Genomic DNA, 20,001 nt, shown 5'->3' with positions numbered 1-20,001 from the left:
GACACAGTCCAACTTCTTCTGGTCTTTATCAGGATTTTCAAAGCATTAATAACATCTTTAATGTTCTCTCTTGGCTTCAAACCATCCTGCTCAGCTCTCTTCCTAAACTTCTCTCTCTCATCTCTATACTTCATCCCCCTAACCTGCTGTACATTTCTTTCACTCTGGTCTCTTTAACTAGTTAATCTGTCCAAGTCCTTTTCTCCCTCCTTACTGTCCAGCCTTTCATAAAACTCATCATATGGTTTTGTCTTAGCTTATTCCACCACTCATTTTATTTTGTAACACATCTGCATGAACTCCTATTAATGTCTTCATCTCTGTCAATCACACTTGTTTTTGCCCTCCTCTTTTGTGCAGGGCCCCCATGCACTTCCTTGTTCCACCACCAGAGCTCCTTCTCCTTGCTCTTCCCTGAAGAAACACCAAGAACCTTCCTAGCTGTCTGCCTCACAACTTTGGTTCTCTAATCTTCTGGTAACTCCCAGTCCACCAGGTGTCTGCTTTATAGCGTTCCATAAAACCAGAAGAATAACCAATCTTTATTAAAAAGTCACTGTGAATGAAGTTAATACTGGTAATAAAGTGAATTATCCTAATGGACACCTCACTGTCCATTCACAGAAGTCCATGCACTTGAACATGCACTTGGTCCTGATATAAACTGTGTCCTCAGTAATTAACCCTTCAATGCACTCATCGTAGAAATCCTGGGCTGTTTGTGGGGAGTCAAGATAGGAGTTCTCATTTTGGAATGAAACCTGAAATCTGGACTGGATGCAGCAGACAAAATTTAAGCTACTGCATAGCTTTGACCATAGATCAAAGCTAGTGCATAGCTTTAATCTACCCTGAAAAGTCAAAGCTATGCAGTAGTCAGGTACTACTTTCAGGGTACCCTGACCTACCCTTCATGGGATGTTGCAGTCTCTGACTGCCTTGGTTCTAGTTTTGTCTTGAAGTCTACATTACAAGCTAATTATGAACACATCACACATTTGCAACAGTAACAATGTTATGTTTAGACTGAAAGAAGCTTTAATTTTATTACTTGCTCCACAACAGAGAGCAGCTATCCAGTCATGGTCATGGGTCTGCTGGAGCCTCTTCCAGCTTGCTGGGCGAGAGACGGGGTACACCTCCACCATACACCACATGACAATTTAGAGTGATCAGTTCACCTATGTGGCATGTTTCAGAGGTAGGAGGAAGACAGAGAAGCTGGAGATATGCACGGTCCCTGATAATGGGCCCTGTTTCAGGAAGCAGGGTTAACATACCCAGGGTTTCCACTAAACCTGCTTTGTGAAACGGGCCCAATGTCTACCATGTTGTCAAACGTGGCTGTCCAGCCTCTCCTCGTCTGTCTACATGTGACTCCTCAGACCAAAGTGACCAAAATCCCCAAAGGTCAAATAATCTGGGGCAGTCTGCGGCTGAAACTTGGCCCCCAATCCTCGATGGAAGTCTGAGTTGTCGGTTTTTTTTCCTGCAGCATGTACGACTGTCCAGAAAATGGCACAAATGATTATTGTATTTACCCTGTCAGCCCTGTCTGCTGGCCCCTCCCGTGGCCCCTGACCTGTCCCCATTCGTCCCCATTCCCTCTGAGGTGGAGCAGCGTCGACAGATGTTGTTGGCCATCGGTGTGATCAGCAGCAGGGAACAGAAGGATTTAGCTGACATCATGACGGAGCTGCCATTAAGAAGCAGGAGATGATCTTTTCAGTCATATTCATTTGTCTTCTTTTCATTAATTTACCAGCTTTCATTCTCCAATTGATTAGTTTGATAATTATGTATGAATAGTTATGAATGTCAAGCTTCCCTGAAGATCATCTATGGGTTGTAACTCAGTGAGAAGAAGTTCCACAATTTTGTCCTCTATTCTGTCAGGACAAGATTTATAGATTTATGAGAGGAGCCTCCCTAAGTCCCATCTCCAGCAGAGTGTAGTGTGTTACTGAACAGATGAGGGATTACATGAGCTACAAACAAATTCAAGACTGAGGAGACTTAGCCCAGATAATCCTACAGAAACCCTCACAAAGTGGAAAAAAATAATAAAATAAAGACTTGAAAAGTAAGTGGACAAGTGTCTGTCTGGCTGTCTGGTTGTCTGGCTGTCTGTCTAGCTGTCTGGTACTGATGTTGATCTGATCTGAACCCTTTTGCCTTCACAACTGCCTGAAAGCCTCAAAGCATTGATTCAATGAGATGCTGGAAACCCTGAGCACAGATTTTTATCCGTAGTCACACGATCGCATCACACAGTCGCACCACATCCAAATGTCTCTTTTGAACTGAAATCTGGTGACTGTGGAGACCATTTGAGTCCAGTGAACTCATTGTGATGTTCAACAGACCAGTTTGAGATGATTCAAGCTCTGAAATATGATGTGTTGTCCTGCTGGAAGAAGCAATCAGAAGATGACTACAATCAGAATGTAAAGGATGTAGAGGAGCTCAAAGTATACCGAGAAAATATCCCCACACCACAACTTCCCCACGGATACAGGATGAGTCCATGCTCTCATGATGGCAGACATTGAAGCTGATACCAGTGCTGAAAAGGCCATCTGTTCAACGACAGTCAGAATGCTCCTACTTCCACACAGATGTTTCATCCTGTGACTCTGCAGGTCTTTTCCTAATCCTGAACACATCTTGGGTTTAGTGAGTTTATCACTGACAGACTGTGTTTCTATCTGTGGGCGTGAAGTTTGACAGATTTAAACATCATATTTGGGGCAGCTCTGACTCAGGAAGTAGAGCAGTCATCCACCGACTGGAGGTCAGAGTTGCTCTCCTCTGCAGTCCAGATTAATGCTCCAGATGGCTTCTCCACTGGTGTGTGTTCTGTGGCTAGTGTGTGGATGTGGATTGTGTGCTTTCTGCTGATTCAGTGTCGATATTGATGCTCCTCTGTTCAATATTATTCAGTTCAGTTTTATTTGTGTGGCAGTGATCATGACAAAAAGTTATCTCGAGGCACTTTCTAGAGCTGCTCTTATAGAATCCAACTTGTCCCACATGTGAAAACACTTTGGTGATGGAGGTAATTGTTGACTGGGATCAACAGTAACTACTGTGAACATCTGCAGAACACCTTGTGTGATGGTGGAGTAGGGTTGGGGTGCCTACAAAGCTGCAGGATCAAGCTGGGTTTGTGTCCACACAGCTCATGGTCCAAGATGACGATGATAGTAGAAGTGGGTGTCCAGCAAGAGCGCAGCAGCATGGGTTAATGGCAATGTAGTCATTGTAGAGTAGGACTGCAGCAAAAGGAGCAAAGACTCTGGAGCTACTGGTGGTGACAACCGCAGGAGTTTATATCCAGAAGGACTACAGGCTGACACTGACAAACAAGATAACAGAGATGTGCAAAGACTCCAGGAAGGGGCAAAGCTAACTAATATGTATTGCTGGGATATCAATGTATAAAGGTGAAAAAAGAGAGGACAAAGAGAGGACCCTTTACTGTCTCTTGGCACACTAAGTGACGAAATAAAGTTCTGGGCTAAAGCAGGCCTCGGTCAGCCCAAACCGGCGTTAGAACATGAGAAATATAAAGTCTGGACAAATGGCAGCATTTTAACTGATTTATTGGAGGATTCTGACAGGAAGGAGTTGCAATAATCTAAACTTGAAGTAACAAAAAGCTTGTGTGTGGTAGCACAGTGGCAGCACTATCGCCTCACAGCAAGACGGTTCCAAGGTCCGAGTCCTTTTTGTTCCTGCATGGGTTCTGTGACGAAAAAATTTCATGTACCGTCTCCACAGAAGAAAACTGTCTTTCACGTTTGTATCTCATTTATAAAAACTGCCCACTTCTTCCATGTTTTTATCATACTTATTAAAACGCACATTCCAGAATTAGTCTCCAAGGCCAGAACCCATGAGAAGCCTTTCCCACCGGATGTCTCTGATAAATTATTGGTTCTTTCATAGGGAGTGTTTTCAAGTTTCAAGTTTATTTATTGTTATATAGCCCAGATCCACAAACAATGTCTCAAAGGGCTTTATAATCTGCACATGGGCGATATCCCTCTGACCTTTGTGCACTGCGAGCAGTGCGACCCTCACATCGGATGAGGAACAACTCCCCCCAAAACCCTTTTAACAGGGGAAAGAAAGGATGGGAGAAACCTCAGGAAGACTGCAGAGAAGGGACCCCTCTTCCAGGAGTGGACAGATTGAAGCAATAGATATCGCATGAACAGATTAACAACACAATGTTAATAACAATGACAATAATAAATGTATGACAAAGGAACGCTGATCCATCCAGTAGAGAGTCACCACCAGCCGATGAAGCACACAGAGGTCACCAATCATAGGATCCACCACACAAAGGCCTGAGAGAGAGAACAGGGAAGGGAGAGAGATAGAGAGAACAGGGGCAATAGTGGCGCTAGAAGGACCAGAATGGCAGAGGATTAATGGGAGGCAGGGGCCTAACTAAGAAATCCTACGGCTCATCGGCAGGACTAAGCTAAACCTAAACACTGAGACCGCCCCTCCCGATATTACTTGTATGTTAGGTAGAACTGATACGTTTTAAGTCTAGATTTAAATACATCTATGGATTCAGACTGTCTAATACCTATAGGGAGGTTATTCCATAGTAAAGGGGCACGATAGGAGAAGGTCCTCTGGCCAGCTGACTTCTTTTAACTCTAGGAACACACAACAGACCTGTATTCTGAGAGCGGAGAGCCCTAATCGGAGTGTAAGGTTTAACCAGATCCGATAAGTAGGTTGGAGCAAGCCTGTTAATGGTTTTATACATCAATAAAAGTACCTTAAAATCGGATCTAACATGAATCGGGAGCCAGTATAATGCAGCTAATACTGGGGGGATATGGTCAAATTTCCTAGTTTTAGTTAATATTCTTGCTGCTGTGTTCTGAACCATCTGAAGGCCCCTAGTACTAGACCGAGGCAACCCCGATAACAGAACATTACAATAGTCAAGTCTAGAGGACACAAAGGCATGAATTAAAATTTCTGCATCAGCCATAGACAGAGAGGACCTAATTTTGGAGATATTACGCAGATGAAAGACGGCGATCTTTGTCACCTCTTTAATATCCTGGTCAAAGGAGAGAGTTGAATCTAACGTTACTCCAAGATTCTTGACTGTTGAACTTTGGGTTATTGAACAGTTATCTACAGATATTGTTAGTTGTTGAAATTGGTTTCTATGTCGGGCAGGGCCAATGATTAACATCTCTGTTTTGTCTGGGTTTAGGAGCAAGAAATTACTGGACATCCAAATATTCACGGCAGAAAGACAGGCCTCTAGTTTAATTAATTCAGATCGATCATCTGCTTTTATGGGCATATAAAGTTGTGTGTCATCATCATAACAATGGAAACTTATTCCAAAGCTGCGTATAATTTGACCAAGAGGTGCAACATACAGGGAGAATAACAGAGGACCAAGGACAGACCCCTGAGGTACGCCATATTTGACGTCGGAGAAGGCAGAAGTTTTATTATTGTAGGAGACACATTGTGTCCTATCAGATAGATAAGATTTTAACCAAGCCAGAGCTAACTCACAGACACCAAACTGTCTCTCCAGTCGGTCAAGGAGTATACAGTGATCTATAGTGTCAAACGCTGCACTAAGATCCAAAAGAAGGAGAACAGAAGTGGCATCAGAGTCCAGATTTAATAGGCGATCATTCACAACTTTGGTAAGTGCTGTTTCAGTGGAATGGCGGGCCCGAAAAGCTGATTGGAATGGTTCGAAAAGACAGCTTAATGATAAATAATCTAAGAGCTGTTGAGATACTACCCTTTCTAGTACTTTAGATATCCTTCTTCTATATGAAAATGATCTCTCACTGAATTATGATCAGTGAGAGATGTAACCCAGCTACATGTTTACTCGCATCCCTCGTCCACTTTCTTCTGGGTAAACCTAACCCTAACCCTAACTCTAACCCAAGGCCAGAGCCAATGAGAAGCCTTTCCACTGTATGTATCTGATTAAGTATTCTTTCTTTCATAGGGAGTGTTTTGTTTTACATATCCTTCTCCTGTATTAAAATGATCTCTCACTGAATTATGATTGAGACATGTAACCCAGCTACATGTTGACTCTCATCTCTTATCCACTTTCTGCTGGGTAACCCTAACCCTAATTGCAACCTTAACCCTAACCCTAAGTGTACTTATAACCTTAGCCCTAACCCTAAAAGCCACCAAGAAGAAGCTATAGCTCAATGCTTTAAACACAAGCTTTGCAATCAGGCAAGAAGGGTTCAAGTCCCACTCCTTACTTTCCCCATCACCCTCCCCAAACATTTGTAGTGTGCTTTTATTGTGGACCTGATCAACTATTATTATATTCAAATATTTGATTCAGCTCTTTACTTCTCCGTTTTCTTTTTACAAGAGTGCTTTTTAAATTTTGACATCCATATTATCTCACTTCCCCCAGGTTTTCCACATTCCCCTAACTTTTTTTCCCCATTGCCCTAATTTTAATTGATTTTAATTGATTTAAATCCTTTTAAACTCCTGATTTTATCCATGGTATTTCAAGGTGACCCCACTCCCATGTGCCAGTGCACTTCGTAGTTCCTTTCAAGGAACTGCATATTTTACTGTACCTAACCCTAACGCTAACTCTAACCCTCACTTTGACCCTAACCCTATCCCTAAACCTAACCTTAACCCTAGCCCTAACCTTAACGCTAACCCACATGCTAACTCTAACCCTAATCCCAAACCTGATCCTAACCCTAACCCTAGCCCTTACCCTAATCCAAGCGTAACCCTAACCCTAATCCTAAATTGACTTTAACCCCAACCCTAACCTTAACCCTAACATTAACCCCAACCAAAAACTAAACTTAACCCTAGCTTTAATCCTTCAGCTAAACCTTACTCTGACCTTAACTCTTACCTTAACTTTAACCCTAACCCTAATGCTAACCCTAAACCTAACCCAACCCTTACCTTAACCCAACCCGAACATTAACCCTAACATTGACCCTAACCCTAACTTTAACCCTAACCCTATCATTAACCTTAACCCTAACCCTAAACCAAAACGTAACTCTAACCCACACTCTAACCGTAATTCTAACCATAACCTTAACCCAAACCGAACCCTAACTTTAATTCTAACCCTAACCCTGATTCTAAACCTAACCTTAACCTTAACCATAACCTTAACCCTAACCCTACATGTAACTCTAACCCTAATTCTAACCCTAACTTTAACCCTAACCCACACCCTAACCCTAATATTGACTGTAACCCTAACCCCAACTCTAACCCTAACCCTAAATCTTAACCTAACCCTAACTCTAACCCTATCCCTATCTATCACCCTAACTTTAACTCTAACCCTTACTTTAACCCTAACCCTAAATCTAACTCTAACCCTAACTCTAACCCTAACCCTAACTCTAACTCTAACTCTAACCCTAACTCTAACTCTAACCCTAACTCTAACTCTAACCCTAACTTTAACTCTAACTCTAACTCTAACTCTAACCCTAACTCTAAGTCTAACCCTAACTTTAACCCTAACCCTAAATCTAACTCTAACCCTAACTCTAACCCTAACCCTAACCCTAACTCTAACTCTAACTCTAACTCTAACCCTAACTCTAACCCTAACCCTAACCCTAACTCTAACTCTAACCCTAACTTTAACCCTAACCCTAAATCTAACTCTAAATCTAACTCTAATTCTCACCCTAACCCTAACCTTAACTCTAACCTTAACTTTAACCCTAACCGTAACTCTAATATAACTCTACCTCTATCCCTTATCCTCACCCTAACCCTAACCCTAACCTTAACTCTAACCCTAACTCTAACCCTAACTCTAACCCTAACCTGGGTTAGGCCCCCACACCCGGCACCTCGAATGCCGTGTATGCCATCAGATGTCGGGCCTGCCAGAGATTATACATTGGGGAAACAAAAAATTCCATATTTTTACGAATCAAGCAGCATTTTTATATTATGAATAGCGGAGCAGGAAACAACACTTTGTACAACCATTTTAAAACCCATGGACCTCACAACGTCCAGAGCCTGGGGTTAGAAAGTGACAGCCGTTGGTCCACCATGCAACGACGGGCAGCAGAAAGACGGTGGATCCTGAAACTGCACACAATGGAACCCCACGGCTTAAATGAAAAATTTAATTAAACACTTACTTTTACTCCATTTTATCTCTCTTTTTCTAGGTTCCACAATATTGTAAACAAACCCCGAAACACCCCCCCCCTTCTTTTTTGTTTTTTAGTTTCCATTTCCAGTCCATATTTATCCTATTTTAATCTCAAATATTTATTATATACCTATGAACTCAATTGTCAATTTTATGAATCTATTTTAATTTATTGTATTTATATTGTATTATTTATTTGTATTTAAGCCTAACAGAAATATAAAGAATAAATTTACGAATATTTAGAATTTTGATATTTTAGATATTTTATTATTATTTATTAAAAATACTAACATGTGTTGGGGAGGACCTCTTCTTGCTTTTATAAGGTGTCTCCCTTGTTATTTATTAAAGGTTTGGACAATAAACAATCAAACTAACACCAAATTTATATTTTATTCAACTTATATTTCTGTCAATGGCACCTTCGCTTCATTTTACCAAAAACTTATTTATTCGACTTTTGAAGCCAATATTTAAGAGCTTTCTATTTATTCCTCACTTAATCCTATATTTGCGGAAAATATGGACTATTTTTTTCTTTCTTTTATCCTTTTAACAATTCTGGGTCTCTTTAGATAGGTTAACAAGAATAAACAATAAATTAAATAGGAATATAAATAATTTTATAAAACAATTTTAGCTTTATGAATTGAGTAAAATCTTGAATGCTAATTGCCCTTCTGATTTAAAGTAACCAACGAGCTTATTATGAAGTTGACCCTTGCTGGGAGAACCTTTTATTTTACTAATACACATTCCTTTCGTTTAACTTTTATTACATGTTTTATTTAATGTAATTTATTTATTGTATATAATTTTAACTACGTGGCACTCAACTAAAGTTTTATCATTATTATTCAGCTTCTACTCTATATGGTTCTTTTACCAGAAGGGACCCTAAACCAAATTTTATTATAGCACTAATTTATTGTTTATTATTTATTATGACCATTTCATCCATCAATTAATTGATCTTTTATTTATTTAAACATCTACGTTTTTCATATAAAAATTCATAAATACATTTCTCTTGTTTTTCTCTCCACCTTCTTTTTCCTTAAACCTCAAACACCCATCCCCTAACCCCTAACCCTAACCCTAACCCCTAACCCTAACCCTAACCCTAACCTTAACCCCAAACCCCCCCCCCCTTTCCCCCCCCCCCAAACCTTCTAATCCCTAAACCTTTCATTTTTCTTCCCCCTACCACAACCCTTCTGATTTAGGTGAATTGTCCTCACATATTTTTGTGTACCCCCAGGATGGTGTAGAGGTAACATCGATGCCTACCAACTGGAGATTGAGGGTTCAAACCCCAACAGGGCCACATCTCTTTTAAACAGTGTTTTAATCACAATAAACTCAAATTTGTGTCATCCTACAGCCACAACCCAGGGGCTGTAGCTCAACGCTGTAAACCCAACTTTCACAATCAATCAAGCAGGGTTCGGGTCCCGCTCTGGGCATGCCCCATTACCTCCATCATCCCTCCAAAGTATCAGTGGAGTGTTTTTATTGTGGTCCTAGTTTTTTATTATTATTTTATCTCATCCCCCCTTTTTTTAGCTCTTTCCTGCTCCCTCTTCTTTTTATGAGAATGCTTTTTAAATTTTAACATCCAGTTTATCCCACTCCCCCAGGTTTTCCTGATTCCCCTAACTTTTATCTCCCCTTCCCCTAATTTTAATTGATTTTAATGGATTTTAATCCTTTTAAACTCTTGATTCTTTGTGTGGCATTTTAAGGTGACCCCACTCCCGGGCCCCATGCGCCAGTGCACTTCGTAGTTCCTTTCAAGGAACTACGTACTTTACTGTACCTAACCCTAACTTTAACCCTAACCCTAAATCTAACTCTAAATCTAACTCTAACCCTAACCCTTACTTTAACCCTAACTCTAACCCTAACTCTAACCCTAACTCTAACCCTAACTCTAACTCTAACCCTAACTTTAAATCTAACTCTAACTCTAACTCTAACTCTAACCCTAACTCTATCCCTAACACTAACTTTAACTCTAACCCTAACCCTAACCCTAACTTTAACCCTAACTCTAACCCTAACTCTAACTCTAACTCTAACCCTTACTTTAACCCTAACCCTAAATGTAACTCTAACCCTAACTCTAACCCTAACCCTAACGCTAACTCTAACTCTAACCCTAACTCTAACTCTAACCCTAACTCTAACTCTAACCCTAACTTTAACTCTAACTCTAACTCTAACCCTAACTCTAACTCTAACCCTAACTTTAACCCTAACCCTAACCCTAACCCTAACTCTAACTCTAACTCTAACTCTAACTCTAACCCTAACTCTAACTCTAACCCTAACTTTAACTCTAACTCTAACTCTAACCCTAACCCTAACTCTAACTCTAACTCTAACTCTAACCCTAACCCTAACTTTAACCCTAACTCTAACTCTAACCCTAACTTTAACTCGAACTCTAACTCTAACTCTAACCCTAACTCTAACCCTAACACTAACTTTAACTCTAACCCTAACACTAACTTTAACTCTAACCCTAACCCTAACCCTAACTTTAACCCTAAGTCCAACCCTAACTCTAACTCTAACTCTAACCCTAACTCTAACCCTAACCCTAACTCTAACTCTAACCCTTACGTTAACCCTAACCCTACATCTAACTCTAACCCTAACTCTAACCCTAACTCTAACTCTAACTCTAACCCTAACTCCAACCCTAACTCTAACTCTAACTCTAACTCTAACCCTTACTTTAACCCTAACCCTAAATCTAACTGTAACCCTAACTCTAACCCTAACCCTAACTCTAACTCTAACTCTAACCCTAACCCTAACTTTAACCCTAACTCTAACCCTACTTCTAACTCTAACTCTAACCCTAACTCTAACTCTAACCCTAACTTTAAATTGAACTCTAACTCTAACTCTAACCCTAACTCTAACCCTAACACTAACTTTAACTCTAACTCTAACTCTAACCCTAACTTTAACCCTAACTCTATCCCTAACACTAACTTTAGCTCTAACCCTAACCCTAACCCTAACTTTAACCCTAACTCTAACCCTAACTCTAACTCTAGCTCTAACCCTAATTCTAACCCTAACCCTAACTCTAACTCTAACCCTTACTTTAACCCTAACTCTAACCCTAACCCTAACCCTAACTCTAACTCTAACCCTAACTCTAACCCTAACCCTAACTCTAACTCTAACCCTAACTTTAACCCTAACCCTAAATCTAACTCTAAATCTAACTCTAACCCTAACCCTAACTTTAACCCTAACTCTAACCCTAACTCTAACCCTAACTCTAACCCTAACTCTAACTCTAACCCTAACTTTAAATCTAACTCTAACTCTAACTCTAACCCTAACTCTATCCCTAACACTAACTTTAACTCTAACCCTAACCCTAACCCTAACTTTAACCCTAACTCTAACCCTAACTCTAACTCTAACTCTAACTCTAACCCTTACTTTAACCCTAACCCTAAATGTAACTCTAACCCTAACTCTAACCCTAACCCTAACGCTAACTCTAACTCTAACTCTAACTCTAACTCTAACTCTAACCCTAACTTTAACTCTAACTCTAACTCTAACCCTAACTCTAACTCTAACCCTAACTTTAACCCTAACCCTAACCCTAACTCTAACTCTAACCCTAACTCTAACTCTAACTCTAACTCTAACTCTAACCCTAACTCTAACTCTAACCCTAACTTTAACTCTAACTCTAACTCTAACCCTAACTCTAACTCTAACTCTAACCCTAACTTTAACCCTAACCCTAAATCTAACTCTAACCTTAACTCTAACCCTAACCCTAACTCTAACTCTAACTCTAACCCTAACCCTAACTTTAACCCTAACTCTAACTCTAACCCTAACTTTAACTCGAACTCTAACTCTAACTCTAACCCTAACTCTAACCCTAACACTAACTTTAACTCTAACCCTAACCCTAACCCTAACCCTAACTTTAACCCTAAGTCCAACCCTAACTCTAACTCTAACTCTAACCCTAACTCTAACCCTAACCCTAACTCTAACTCTAACCCTAACTTTAACCCTAACTCTAACCCTAACACTAACTTTAACTCTAACCCTAACCCTAACTTTAACCCTAAGTCCAACCCTAACTCTAACTCTAACTCTAACCCTAACTCTAACCCTAACCCTAACTCTAACTCTAACCCTTACTTTAACCCTAACTCTAACCCTAACACTAACTTTAACTCTAACCCTAACCCTCACCCTAACTTTAACCCTAACTCCAACCCTAACTCTAACTCTAACTCTAACTCTAACTCTAACTCTAACCCTAACTCTAACCCTAACCCTAACTCTAACTCTAACCCTTACTTTAACCCTAACCCTAAATCTAACTTTAACCCTAACCCTAACCCTAACTCTAACTCTAACCCTAACTCTAACTCTAACCCTAACTCTAACCCTAACTTTAACTCTAACTCTAACCCTAACCCTAACCCTAAAACTAACTTTAACTCTAACCCTAACCCTAACCCTAACCCTAACTCTAACCCTAACTCTAACCCTAAAACTAACTTTAACTCTAACCCTAACCCTAACCCTAACCCTAACCTTAACCCTAACTCTAACCCTAACTCTAACTGTAACTCTAACCCTAACTCTAACCCTAACCCTAACTCTAACTCTAACTCTAACCTTAACTCTAACCCTAACTTTAACTCTAACCCTAACTCTAACCCTAACCCTAACCCTAACTTTAACCCTAACCCTAACCCTAACCCTAACCCCTAACTCTAACCCTAACTCTAACTGTAACTCTAACCCTAACTCTAACTGTAACTCTAACCCTAACTCTAACCCTAACCCTAACTCTAACTCTAACCTTAACTCTAACCCTAACCCTAACTCTAACTGTAACTTTAACCCTAACTCTAACTCTAACTCTAACCCTAACTTTTACCCTAACTTTAACCCTAACCCTAACCCTAACCCTAACTCTAACTCTAACCTTAACTCTAACCCTAACTTTAACTCTAACCCTAACTCTAACCCTAACCCTAACTTTAACCCTAACCCTAACCCTAACCCCTAACTCTAACCCTAACTCTAACTGTAACTCTAACCCTAACTCTAACTCTAACTCTAACCTTAACTCTAACCCTAACCCTAACCCTAACTCTAACTTTAACCCTAACTCTAACTCTAACCCTAACTTTAACCCTAACCCTAACCCTAACCCTAACTCTAACTCTAACCTTAACTCTAACCCTAACTTTAACTCTAACCATAACTCTAACTCCAACCCTAACTCTAACCCTAACCCTGGTGAAGACAGTATGAGGGGTACCATTCATTGAAGGTGTGCCTCATAATCAGATGTGCCTTATATTCCAGTACGCCTAACATGTGAAGAAAGTTTGAAAATGGCTCATTTATTGAAGGTGCATTTTATTGTGCTGAAAATACTGTAATACAAAACATTTGTACAGATATACACCTTTACTGCTGCTTCATTCCTCTTCATCACCGCATATTAAAGTGAGGCCTTGTACAGCTTTTCCATCAGTGTTCTGCACATTGGGTAGTACTTAGTGTCCTGAATGGTCCTCAGTTTGGACAATGTCCTCCTGTCCATTAACGTCACTACAACAACGTCACTAGCCCTGCAAATCAGTCTGTTCTGCCCGTTGGAGTCCACTGCCCCAGGACACCACATCACAGAGGAGCGCACTGGCCCCTACAGACTGGCAGAACATCCACAGCGTAGCGCTGCAGATGTTGAAAGACCTCAGCCTCCTCAGAGAAATGAGACAGGCTCAGCCCTTCCTGTAGAGGGCGTCAGTGTGCCTCCCCCAGTCTAGTTTATTCATTAAAAAAAAAAAAAAAAACGGACTAAGGCCCTGGAAATTCTAAAAACAATCATTTCATTTCATTGAAACTGTCAACAAGGTTCTTAAAGGTTCTACTGAGAAAAAAACATCAGAGCTGATCTTAACATGCTCCTCCAAACCCGATAGAGACGTTTCTATCTGTGGTATGTCTCAGGAGACCATGTTCAGGTCATCAAATGACCATCAAAGTGGATCATTAATCTGTGTCACTGCTGTGTTTCAGTCAATCAGCTGCAAGCAGATGTAAATCCTCCCATTAGCACTGGTGACGTGTCTCCTTACAGCTGGATGTCTGCTGCCCTCCTTTCATTCGCCTCCTCCTGTCCGTTATTTCACGTGGATCACTTCAGCTCTGTGTCCAGTATCCCTCTGAGCTCCTCGCAGACTCCTCCCCCACATCTCTCTGTGGACCGGACCTCTTCTGTGGGCTCCTAGCTCCAGCCGGGCTTCTCGTCCGTCACCATTCACCATGCGTTCTCTCATGGAGAGCAGCTGGACGAAGTTTGGACCCGCTGGCCGAGACTCTCTGGACTGGTCCTCTGGACCATCAGCTCTGCCCTCCACTGACAGACTCCAGGCCTCGGTGAGTCGTTTGGACTGACTATTTATTTATTATAGTTAACCTGCTTTTTCATTTAAAGTATGGTTCTACATTTTTTAATCCTTTAATGAATAAAGTTTCTCCAGATAGTGAACAAAAACATAATGAATTCTTTTTATACATTCTTTCTATTAGTCATAATGCAATGAAAACAGAGCAAAAATAAATAAATCACATTTTGTAGAATTTAATGACCAAAGTTCAAATGTTTGTGAAATAAAACTACATGTAGCTTTTGATCCGTTAAAGACAAATGTAAAAAACCATTATCAGCTCATTCACATGTCTGTACACACTATCCATAATACTAGTAATACACATGTATTTATTTCACGTCACAGGCATACATGAATAAATACATTTTAATTCAAGCTAAATCAATAAAATAAATCTTTGCATTCAGTCCGTGTCACTGGAGAGGATTAAACCAAGAGAGGCAGCTGTGTTGGAACATCTGCTCAGCTAAATCTGAAAGAACGAGCTCACAAGCAGAGTGTGGTGTAAACTTTCATCCATCATTTATTAGTTTTCTATCACTCATGACATCCAGACATGATTTACATTTTAACCATTAGTTTGAATGTCTCGCCGTGAACATAGAAATGCTTTCTTACATTCATCAAACACTTGATGTACATTGTTATCAGCTTACAGCTGAGCTGACATCACTGTGATCATAGTGATGGTACAGATTCCCTCATGTAAGATGTTGAGAGCTCGACAGCACCCCCTGCTGGCCAGATGTGATTCATCCATTCACTCATACTACTGATGACATGAAAAATGCTGATTGCAATACTATGATAAAACTTTATGATGAAAATGTATTCTTATGAACCTTTCTGTGATTGACTCAGGGCCAAAGCTCTGGTGAAGCCATTATCAGTGCGAGAGCCATCACCTATATCACCATAGCAACCGTCTCCATGGTCCTCCTCTTACTCAGTGGCCTCAGCTTCCTGATGTGGCGCCTGAAGCGTGGCTTCAGCCTCGGCAGTAAGGTGGGACTGGCCAATATTATCGCCCTGGAGGACCTGCAAGACCCGGAGAGAAACTGTGAGCTGTTGTCCTCCATCCGACGCAGTCAGAGGGAGCACCGGCTGCCAAGTTCCAGTACGGAGCAGGACCTGACAGATGGTGTCTTCCTTATGGTCTACCTGCCCTCACCATATGAACAGACACTCACCAGGATTGCCAGAGCTGCTAGCATAAGCAGCTCCAAGGAGATACTGCCTCCGAGTCCTGGACCAGAGACAGGCAGCAGAGAGGAAGCGGACATTATGAGACTGACAGACCAGGACCAGGCTTTCATCGAGGAAGAAATCCTGGCCTGAGTCACTGCAAGATACAAAGCAGAGAAGGAAGAATGATGACAGAGAAACTTCCCCTCCTGCCAGCGCAGGATAGTTCATCCACTGAGACCTGGAGAGAAGCAGGAGAGGTCACCAGAGATGTCCTGACCAGCCCAAACATCTTTTCTGTAGGTTGTTGGTTTCAGACTCAGGTTCAGGACACATAATTGGCCTTCAACATTCCAACTGGATGGTAACACTGAATGCTTTGGGATTCAGGCATCCTTCTGTCAAACAGCAGTCTCTAACACACAACCATAATGACGTCCAGTTCTGTTTTTAGTATTGCAAAAAGTCCATTTAATTCTTCCTGTCTGTTGCTCTTGCTGTGTTATCAGTGAACATCTGTAGCCTCCTTGGATCTGAGCACCAACAACATGTTCCCCTCCTCCATTGAAGCAGATAGATTACTCTTTTCTCATGTTGATATACAGTATATACACACCTTTGCAGCATTGTTGTAAATTCCTTTTTCCGGTGTCTTGTTGTTTGAACTCTGGCTGACAATAAAGTGAAGATCCAAACGTGGCACTGCTTTATCATTTACTATTATTTCAGAGGGTTTCATTCATCATGCCACCAGAAAAACAACACCTTAAAGCTGTCAAAACCAAACATAGCTGATATCAATGTATCCCTGATGTTACCTGACCATCACTTCCCAGTGTGGACATTTTGGCTTCCAAATTCTTGAAAAATAAACCTTCACTTATCTCATTTTCTGCTCCATATTCATCAGAAATAGGTAATAAACTATCAAAGGCTTGATTAGCTCAGTTTACAGATTAATGGTACAATTTTAATACATGATTTATTTGGTGTTTACAACACTTGGTGGATCCCTGGTACCCACACTGAGTAACCTGAAAAAATACATTATTGATTTCTAAATTATAATTCCTTTCCCACTAAATAAATAACCATTCTCTCTGAGTAATAATTTGATTTCACACATTACTTGATTTTAAATAATTTTAACAACTTTCAAAACCTGTCTCACCCACCTTTTCAATACTGGTATGTTTCACTTCACCAATGAGTATTAACCAATATGAAAACTTTGGATTTGGATTCACCTCTACTGTCGTCCTTTTGGGTTCTCTGCCTGCCGCAGGAGAACATGTTGTTTTACGTGACGAGCAAGTAAGTCGGTTTAGTTAACACTGCAGGGTGTTGTGCTGCAAAGGTGCAAATAAACATGACAAAGGTGTCACATGAATGTAAGTCATGATGATTAAATATTATATCTCCTTTGCAGTGAGATATGTTTCAGAGTTTGTTTCTTGACTGTCTTCTCTGTTTGTTCATGTAACGGTTCTCTGTGGCTCCGCTTTGTGCTCTTTTGTTTACAGAGAAATTAGAACAGGTTCCAGTTTGACCAAAAGGCTTCTTCAGGCGGGTGGGAGTTGCCGATTTTTAACGCAGTGGAACTCGTCATATTTTGTTGAGTCATTGAAAGGCAGTTATACAGGGTTCACCTGTAGCCTGTAGGCTGGAAGGACAGGTGCAGGCGTCTGGTTCAGTGGAAAAAATAACTACGTCAAGTCAAAGATTAAAGATTAAAGATTAAACCTACTTTATTCGTCCACACGTGGGGAAATTATCTTTACACTCTTCACTCTTTTTGCATGTGGTTACAGTCTGTTGTTAGTCATACATACACACAGTTTTTGAAGACAGGCCCCTGAACACAACACACTGGGGGCCGGTAGGCATGCAATTAGTAACACATCACACAAACAGTAGGGGGGGGCAGAGTGACGGGTCGCGCCCCAAATGAGCAGCTTGTGGGGGGGGCGGCACCTTGCTCAAGGGCACCTCGGCAGTGGCTGGGAGGTGAGCTGACATCTCCCACCGTAGGCTCACACTCTGAGGGATGTCCTGGTGGGAGTGGGATTTGAACCACTGATGGCTGGGCGATCCGTCTTCAAGATATCTGCTCTACCGCTGAGCCACTGCCACCCCCCCAAACATAGCTGATATCTACAGGAAGCCAGAGAGACCAGTGGTGGGGGTTATCTATGTATAAATGCTAAAAACTAATATTTGTATTATTCCATAGGATAGAGGACTTTTTCTGAACAGTCAATACATATATGGAAAAGTTCAAAATTAAGTACTGAAGTACTGAAATCAATAATAATCACTCATTTTGTAGCATTTTTCAGAAGGATTCACACAAAAGTGTGTGTGATGCTAATTTAGATGGGTCAGAAACCAAAACACGGACTGGATTGTTGGTTGTCTTCTTCTTGTCCTTGCGGCTTTTCCCTTCAGGGTCTCCACAGCCAATCAGTGTCCTCCATCTAACCCTGTCTTCTGCATCCTCTTCTCTCACACCAACTACCTTCATGTCCTCTTTCACTACATCCATAAACCTCCTCTTTGGTCTTCCTCTAGGCCTCCTGCCTGGCAGTTCAGAACTCATCATCCTTCTACCAATATATTCACTATCTCTCCTCTGGACATGTCCAAACCATCTCAGTCTGGCCTCTCTGACTTTATCTCCAGAACCTCTAACATGTGCTGTCCCTCTGATGGACTCATTCCTGATCCTATCCATCCTGGTCACTCCCAGAGAGAACCTCAGCATCTTCATCTCTGCTACCTCCAGCTCTGTCTCCTGTCTTTTCTTCAGTGACACTGTCTCTAGACCAAACAACATCGCTGGTCTCACCACAGTTTTGTACACCTTTCCTTTCATTTTAGCTGAAACTCTTCTATCACACATCACACCTGACACTTTCCTCCACCCGTTCCATCCTGCCTGGACACGCTTCTTCACCTCTTTTCCACACTCTCCATTGCTCTGGACTGTTGACCCTAAGTACTTCAAATCCTCCACCTTCTTGATCTCTTCTCCCTCTAACCTCACTCTTCCACTTGGGTCCCTCTCATTCACACACATGTACTCTGTCTTACTGCGGCTAACCTTCATTCCTCTCCTTTCCAGGACAAACCTCCACCTCTCTAGCTTCTCCTCCACCTGTTCCCTGCTCTCACTACAGATCACAATGTCATCTGCAAACATCATAGTCCATGGAGATTCCTGTCTAACCTGGTCTGTCAGCCTGTCCATCACCATAGCAACAAGAAGGGGCTCAGAGCTGATCCCTGATGCAGTCCCACCTCCACCTTGAACTCCTCTGTCACACCTACACACACCTCACCACTGTCTTACAGTCCTCATACATGTCCTGCACCGCTCTAACATACTTCTCTGCCACTCCAGACTTCCTCATACAATACCACAGTTCCTCTCTGGACACCCTGTCATCAGCTTTCTCCAGATCTACAAAAACACAATGCAGCTCCCTCTGGCCTTCTCTGTACTTCTCTACCAACATCCTCAGAGCAAATACTGCATCTGTAGTACTCTGTTTTGGCATGAAACCATACTGCTGCTCACAAATGCTCACTTCTGCCCTTAGTCTAGCTTCCACTACTCTCTCCCATAACTTCATTGTATGGCTCATCAGCTTTATTCCTCTGTAGTTGCCACAACTCTGCACATCTCCCTTGTTCTTAAAAATGGGCACCAGCACACTTCTCCTCCATTCCTCAGGCATCTTCTCACTATCTAAGATCCTGTTGAACAACCCAGTCAGAAACTCTACTGCCACCTCTCCTAGACACTTCCATACCTCTACAGGTATATCATCAGGACCGACTGCCTTTCCACTCTTCATCCTCTTCAGTGCCCTCCTCACTTCATCCTGACTGATCTTTGCTACTTCCTGGTAGACTTGATTATAGGTAATGTGTCATAATATAACAGGGATTAATAGTATAATATTAGCATTAATTTAATAAAAAGACATATTTTCATTGTTGAATAAGAATGATGCATTCAGGGGTTTCACTGATTGAGGGAAATAGCTGCTCCGTAGTCTGTGGATACAGCAGCGAGGTGGGTGACTAACAGAAGTTTGCTTATTTCACACTGCAGAGTCTTGTGTCACA

At 41.4% G+C, this 20,001-nt stretch overlaps 1 protein-coding gene across 1 annotated transcript; it reads left to right on the top strand.

Annotated features, from left to right (window-relative positions):
* Window positions 1-14,424: 14,424 nt before the first annotated feature.
* Window positions 14,425-16,555, top strand: LOC137604238 (uncharacterized). Its single transcript, XM_068328251.1, has 2 exons — window positions 14,425-14,668; window positions 15,544-16,555. Exons 1-2 carry the CDS (start codon window positions 14,555-14,557, stop codon window positions 16,018-16,020), a joined length of 591 nt encoding a protein of 196 aa, XP_068184352.1. The 5' UTR covers window positions 14,425-14,554; the 3' UTR covers window positions 16,021-16,555.
* The last annotated feature ends 3,446 nt before the right edge of the window (window positions 16,556-20,001 follow it).

Source organism: Antennarius striatus, chromosome 11 (assembly GCF_040054535.1).
Source record: "Antennarius striatus isolate MH-2024 chromosome 11, ASM4005453v1, whole genome shotgun sequence".
Taxonomy (NCBI): domain Eukaryota; kingdom Metazoa; phylum Chordata; class Actinopteri; order Lophiiformes; family Antennariidae; genus Antennarius; species Antennarius striatus.
Note: the sequence above shows the minus strand (reverse complement) of the source record. Positions and strands in the feature narration are given on the sequence as shown.

Bases quoted from the DNA above. Each gene is read 5' to 3' on its own strand.
- LOC137604238 (XM_068328251.1), top strand. From the start codon at position 14,555: ATGCGTTCTCTCATGGAGAGCAGCTGGACGAAGTTTGGACCCGCTGGC. The intron at 14,669-15,543 runs GTGAGTCGTTTG...TGATTGACTCAG, and splicing joins CTGACAGACTCCAGGCCTCG to GGCCAAAGCTCTGGTGAAGC.